The sequence below is a fragment of the Poecilia latipinna genome, unplaced genomic scaffold (genome assembly GCF_001443285.1).
Source record: "Poecilia latipinna isolate Pla-1442-1.1 unplaced genomic scaffold, P_latipinna-1.0 Scaffold64, whole genome shotgun sequence".
Lineage (NCBI taxonomy): Eukaryota > Metazoa > Chordata > Actinopteri > Cyprinodontiformes > Poeciliidae > Poecilia > Poecilia latipinna.
The window spans coordinates 244,955-251,722 of record NW_015112680.1 but is presented as its reverse complement, the minus strand read 5'-3'; the positions used below and the strand labels follow the sequence as shown (position 1 = coordinate 251,722).

At 41.9% G+C, this 6,768-nt stretch overlaps 1 protein-coding gene across 2 annotated transcripts in view; it reads right to left on the bottom strand.

Annotated features, from left to right (window-relative positions):
* Positions 1 to 798: 798 nt before the first annotated feature.
* zfyve9b (zinc finger, FYVE domain containing 9b) overlaps positions 799 to 6,768 on the bottom strand; it is a 13,554-nt gene continuing 7,584 nt past the window's right edge. The window contains exons 5-16 of one of the 2 annotated variants that reach the window (XM_015058730.1): positions 6,538 to 6,649; positions 5,866 to 5,988; positions 5,573 to 5,728; positions 5,242 to 5,466; positions 5,073 to 5,155; positions 4,832 to 4,936; positions 4,596 to 4,746; positions 4,152 to 4,232; positions 3,739 to 3,901; positions 3,454 to 3,559; positions 3,192 to 3,371; positions 799 to 1,462 (exon numbers count right to left, since the gene is read on the bottom strand). In XM_015058730.1, the coding sequence (XP_014914216.1) occupies positions 1,301 to 1,462; positions 3,192 to 3,371; positions 3,454 to 3,559; positions 3,739 to 3,901; positions 4,152 to 4,232; positions 4,596 to 4,746; positions 4,832 to 4,936; positions 5,073 to 5,155; positions 5,242 to 5,466; positions 5,573 to 5,728; positions 5,866 to 5,988; positions 6,538 to 6,649 (1,647 nt within the window). In that variant the 3' untranslated portion in view covers positions 799 to 1,300. Of the gene's footprint in view, positions 1,463 to 3,191; positions 3,372 to 3,453; positions 3,560 to 3,738; positions 3,902 to 4,151; positions 4,233 to 4,595; positions 4,747 to 4,831; positions 4,937 to 5,072; positions 5,156 to 5,241; positions 5,467 to 5,572; positions 5,729 to 5,865; positions 5,989 to 6,537; positions 6,650 to 6,768 lie in introns of those variants that run through there. The other variant, XM_015058740.1, reaches the window with a different exon arrangement.

Here is a 6,768-nt window from a genome sequence, read left to right as displayed (position 1 = left end):
ACTCGTTTGCAGATTCTAAGTCTGCCAGGAGTGAAGTAAGCGTCTGGAGTTTTTGACGAGCTGTCGTGTGTGGAATGGTACTGAAGAATGCACATTTGTGGGAAGCGTATACCTCTGCGTGTAATGCTTACGTTGTAAAAAAACAATCTATTTTTAGAGTTTGCACAATAAATGATCACATTCAAACATTTTTCTAAGGCCTTCATACTCAAGTGTAAAAAAGGTGGTGCATGAAAAGTACCTTTTCCCTCCTAGGTGTACGCTTTAGTACTTTTCTGTGCTTTTCAAGATCTGACGTAAAATCAGGATTGGCTGATTTTTAGAAGCTGTCAGGTGAGAGAAACTCACCTGTCCAACTTTCTTTTGTGAAAGTTGATGGTTAACATTTGCTAATACAGCATTGTGTCAAATATTTTGAGGCAGCTTTACATTGCTGACATCAAATAAAACTAAAATCTGCAGACTTTTGTCTGACAAATCCTCCACTTTTTCAGAAGCTTTCTGAAAGTTTTTTTTTTTTTTTTTGTCTTTTTAGAAATGCCTTTCACATCTTCACCTCTGGAAATCTGAACTATTAAACTCTTCAATCTGGAAATACCTTTCTGAGCTTTTCAAAAGGCAAACGCTTAGATTTCACATAACGTTCAAAAACACTAATTTTAGTGTTTTTGAATGTTTGTTTTTTTAATGTATACATAACTTTAGGTTAGCAAAGAATAAGAACGTTTCCATCTAAAATTAACTTTCTTGTATAAAGTTAGAGAGTTGGCCAAAATGTAAGACATGAAAGAAGTTGCAAACAGTCAATGTTCCAGGTTTATTTTCAAGCAGACATTACTCTTTGTGAATAGTTCATTAAAACCCAAGCAGTAAGAAAACATTCTTTAAGCATTCATTCAGTGTGTGTAAAATTGCTACATATCTTCTACATTAAATTTCTTACAGTCATTATTTTAAGGTCATGGGGGTTCAATTCAGCTCCCACTTTGAAGGCCTTCTCTATAAGAAGGCCTAGCATAGACAGAAGGTGAAAATCATAAGCAAAGGAGGTCCAACTACAGTGCAGCAGCTGCACTTTGTTCCGATGGTCCATCATGCAGGGGGGTTTTTTGTAAGCAAGTGGAGCTAGATGAAGCTAAGAGTCAGACCACTTCACTCTTGTGATGAATAGCTGAAACGGCTGCTGGCTCTGGATGTGATCCAGGTTGGGTCTTTTGGTGGAAATCAATGTTCATGATGGAGAGCGAGATGGAGCTGTGGTCTGAGTTAGAAGATGAATCGTTAGGAGCGCAGGCATGCTTTAGGTGATGTCCTCCAGGATGTAAAAGATGAGCTCCATCACTAAAGGTTGTTCGCCTCTCTTGTGGCCCCTGCTGTGGATGACTGGGATCAACACGCTATCCAGGGCATTGAGGTACTGAGCTGGGAGAGGCTGCCCATTGCTCCCAGCCACAAATCCCACCTGGAATTACAAAACGAGCTGCTGATTAATTTTAGTGCAGTCACACAAAGGAGATTGTGCAAGAAACCTGGCGATTAGTAATATGTGAGTGAAAGGTTGCGTGCTTTCTTCCCTTCAACCCAACCCAGGGTGAAAATAAATGTAACTGAAGCATTTGTGTTCATTTATATTGATCTAAGATGATCAAAGTTAGTGGAAATTTTTAATTATTAATCCATTACTTCTTGCTTCCCTAAACGTGATGCAATAAAGAGGGTCATCATTGCTTTTAGCTGCTGGGCTCCTAACTGGTAGAGGATCTACCATCTCATAGAGTGAGCAGGATAGAGAAAATGTGGCACAAATATCTAAAAAAAAATAAATAAATAAAAAAAAAAACTACAGCAGGGTTACATCTTGGTCACCATGATCATTTTAGGCCATCTATATGCCAAAAAAACGTAAAACATGTGGCGAAAGCTCATATTTGCTACTGAGAGCACATGTGGGATTAGCAGACTCCTCCCTAAACATGCCTCCTTTTTCCAGGCTCCTCCCTTGACACGCCTCCTTTTTACCAGGCTCCTCCCTTGACACACCTCCTTTTTCCAGGCTCCTCCCTTGACACGCCTCCTTTTTACCAGGCTCCTCCCTTGACACACCTCCTTTTAAATGGCAGTAGATGTAAATGAGCCCTGCACGTGTGTTTCTCCTGGCTGCACAGTAAAAAATCATGAAGTCTCAAGGAAAAGAAAAGAAAATTGGATGCAAGTTGAAGACTCAAAGAGTAAGGCCTAAAAATACAGACTCAACAACTTTTAATATTCCGTGTGCAAAATCCGACATGCCTTAATGATTACATTATTGGCACGCGCTATTATTGAAAATGTCTGTCGAAGAAACCGTAAGACTGTGAGATTTTAAGCTTTACCTATGTGTTCATTCAAAAGTGCCGGAAGCAGAGATATTCAAGGGTTTGAAATAATGCCCTTCAACAGGAAGTCACTCTATCATTTACAAGAAATTGTGCTGACAAGTTGATGTCTTCATGGCCGCCTTCCTAATTCATATGAAACTTGCTGTTATGTAATGCTGTTGGCATGTTTCTTTTAAAAAATACCAGGAGGACTTTACAGGAGTGCAAGACAAGTTCTCTGAAATACAATGTGTGAAATAAAAAACATTCAACGTGATTATTCATCTACAGCCAGATCAACACAGATTAGATTAATCAGACAGACAATCACAATCACAATTCATTTATGGATATTTCAAACACCAGCTGTCAATCCTAGAGAAAACCTGTGGGGTAAGCAAAATACAAGAGCATAAGACAGGATTCTGGCATTATAGAACAGAGGACTGGTTGTGAAACGTTACTGAAGATTATGTTTAATATTACTATTTAATGGCAGCAGGGAAACCAACAGCAATTTGGAAATTTTCCTGACAAACATTTCTTTGTGAGTGATTCTTCACTAAAACTGGTTTGGAAATTAAAAATTAAGTGTTAGTTTTTTTTATTATTATTTTTAATTGTGAGGTTATGTCACTGCAACAAAATTTGCATTGCACTTGAGGGTTTTATTGAACTCTTCACCAGGTGTGCCAGCATGTTTGTCCACATCTGTATTAAGCTACAGATTTTAACAGAAAAGCAGATGTCAGAACATAAAAATCTTCTAAGGTCAACAGTAGGCAACAACATCGGAGGCATTTTCCATAGGCGCCACACTCATTAGTTTCTGACCTCGTGAGAGTCAAAAGTGACCCGCAGCCCCAGTTTAGCCATGCCGTCCTCCTTCAGCAGCTTCAGGTGTGGACACAGGGCCAGGCAAAACGCCCGAGCGATGCGCTCCGTGAGTCGGCTCTGTTCGGCAGAGTCGGTCACTCCTCTCTTGGGATTGTGTCCTCTCACCAGGAAGAACACCTGGACAGTAGAGGGTTTTATACATGCAAAAGAGACTTTGTGATTCAGATAGAACATGCACATGTTGTGTTTTAATGTGTACTTCTGTCCAGCGGATGGTCTTCCCATTTTCTTTGTGTTCTGACTTTTGGAACATCTTTGTACTGCTGATGGACTCCATGGATTTCCCATCGATGGGGCTTATGACCCTGCAGAGCAAAACAATTTCTTAAGCCAGAACATATATCTGGACATATATTTATCTGGACATTGAAGTCCTGGACTGTTGATACAACTAATGAAACATCTTAATTAGTTTTTCGACTCTATTTTGACTTGTATTATTCTGTAGGGCTGAGCTCAGCTTCAAACAGGTGGAAGCACCAACCCCCTATTCACAGTGCACTTCTCCTCCACCCACTGTAAACAAACAAGCTCCCGGCTCTCTGGTTGGTCGAGCCGCCCGCATGTGACGGTGTAGTCTTTCATCTCCCGGAGCGACCGGCGGATCTCCACCATGGTCTCCACGGTGACCTGCACCATAAGCCCATCTAAGGAGAAGGGGACAGCAATACAAGAAAAACACACAAACAGACACGAGTGGGGACACACAGTCACACATGCATCAACAGGCAGCGACACACTCCTGACAGCCTGTTAAGTTGTCCACACACAAACACACACACAAAGAGCATCATATTCTGAATAACCCTCGTTTAGAGGTAAGGTGTTGGATTAGAAATGTCCTGTGAGCAGGTCAAATGTTTTGTGCTTCCCTTCTTATATCCCTAGGTGTCGTACCCTCCACGATGCTGGACTTGGCCAGGCAACCCGCCGAGGCCTTCAGGGCGCTGCTGAATATAAAAAAGCATGATCCAGTAACTAGAAAGAGAAAAAGACAGAAACAAAGAAAAGAGCAAAAGTTTAAGTCATGCTACAAATCGAACATTTTGTGCCCTCTGGTGTTACAGATCTGAAACTGCAGCCACATTTCTTTAAAAGTAAAATACTGACTTGAAGTTTCTGTATGTGAATGTAATCATAAAAGAACTAATGTTAAAGAGTGTATAATTTTAGTACTGCAACAATAAAAAAAAGAGAATAGTCAATCATTCTGTTCCGATTTCAACAACACTAATAATTCCTATAGCAGTTATACCTCATCGATTGGGTGAGACATTTTGGGTAAAACCAGTGTCCATACTGTCTTGATAATGTTACTTTGGTTTCTCAATGATCTATTACCTTTGCGAGGCTGGTTGTGGATGCTGATAGCTTGTGTTTGGTACTGGCCGTCATCGGTTTGCACACAGATGAGGTGGGAATCTGCTGTCTCATTGAAGGATGCCCCTATTGCCAGCACATGTTCATTGGACTTGTTTATGGCCTTCATTAACTGAGAAAAGGGAACAGAAAAAGCCCACAATAACAAACAAGGCACAGATATGTATACATTTCCTTTTGAGGCTCGGTCTTTATACCTCATTATACCCAGTAGTCGGTATGTTTATGAGAGTCTTCTGAGCCTCTAGATCCACAGTGAGTCCCGGTACTAGTGGTAGGCTGTAGCGGTAATTCCTAAAGTCCTGAAAAACAGGAAGTGTAAAGAGGTCTGTGTCTGTGATGGGAAGTTTGGCAGAAGTTATGACAGCAAACTTCCCCCTGATGCTGGTAAATCCAGTGTTGAAAGAAGTGAAAGCCGTTGCAACATGCTATACTCACGACTAACAGTCTCATTATGGTGTGACCTATTTCCCCAAAGAGGGGCTTCCTGAACCGCACGCTGTACAGAGGACAGGGATAAACTGGACAAACAGAAATAAACATGAACGACTCAGGAGGAAACTTGACACGTTACAGCTGGATGATGTCACAGAGTGGCATTGCTCACATCTATACTCTGCCCCCAGTCTCAGCATGAGGCGCAGGGGAAAGGCTTTAGCCCACGGCACCTCTGCTCTGTGGACCAGCAGGCCGAAGAGGTAGGGCTGATTGGGCAGAGGTAGACCCTGAAGCGACTGAAGGGTGGAGCAAACGTACATGAAGCCTGCATGATCCTCGCTGCCAAGGAATCGGCTGCCGAACAGGAAGAGCGACAGGTGCCTTACAACCTTCCCTGCAGAAACGAAGAACTGCTGGTCAGCCGAGTCATTGTGACAAGGCATATACCTCGAGACGAAAGCCATGTTCGCTATTCAGATTGACTAGTCTAATCGTCCTACCAGTCACGGTGTCCCTGTAAAGTTGGAGGAAGTGACTGAAAATGTCTTTGGGGAAACTTTTCTCCTCAGGCAGACACTGAAGGAGCACTACCACCTCCACCTGGCCCACAGCATGCATCCCCTTCGTCGTCACACACCAGCACTTCCTGTTGACATCTAACACACATTTAACATCTTTGAGTTTTAGGATAATAGCTTCTAAGGCAGATGAGGAACTTCATATATGCAAATTACATTTTATTGGGGAAGAGTGGGGTCAAAATGGGGAAAGAAAAAGGAAATCAAATACATACAGTTGACAAGTTTGACCATAGCAAGTAGGTTTGCATTGAGGACAAACACCAGTGGCTTTGGCCGGCCGCTTTCCAGCTCCTGAATGAGTAGCATCTCGGAGGGCTTCTCCTCCACGGTGTAATCTGAGTGAGGGGGGTGGGGGGGGAGTCACATGACTATAATCTCATCCCCTGCAAACCAATAATCCAAAATTCTTCCAGATTTATTTTATTCCCCTGATCAGTTCAGGCCACACTTTTGAAGAATGATGATGTAATAAAATTTCTTAACAGAAAAAAAAAAATAGAAAGGGGTTAATGCACACCTGACAGGGCAGATGGATAAAATGTCCCCGCTACCCAAAGTATTTGTTAGTATGACAGATTGACGCCAGCAGAAAGTAAGTTGAAAATTAAATTACAAGCACATTCTGTCAGATCCACTTAAAAGTTTCACGACATTCTGCAGCTGCTGACTTAACTTTTCCACTTTTTCTCTCATTACTTTTTTTAATCTTCCCTTTGTTAGCAAGACGGACATGCAGCTGAACATTGAGCTCCACATTTTCACCTTCTGCTGTTCTCCCTGCTTTGCATAGAGCTCGTATTTTATTTCCTATGTTTGCTCTCACTGCTGGGCGTAGCAATAAAAGAAGCGGAGGCAGAAGAAAAAAAGAGCTGCTGAAACTTCACCTCCTTTGACTCCGGTAGAGGTGAGGATGGGCGGGAGGCCGTCTAAGGGGATGAGGTTGGCGGAGCTGCTCACTAAGGCTGTGGAGCCCCAGCCATGAGGACCACATGCCTCCTAAAGTCACATTAAAAAAGATTAGCAATTTATGAAGTATTTACACCGTAAAAAAAAAAAAAAAAAAAAAAAAAAGGAAAAAAACCTTTTGGTCATCAAAAAACAGTTTTGTAAGTTTT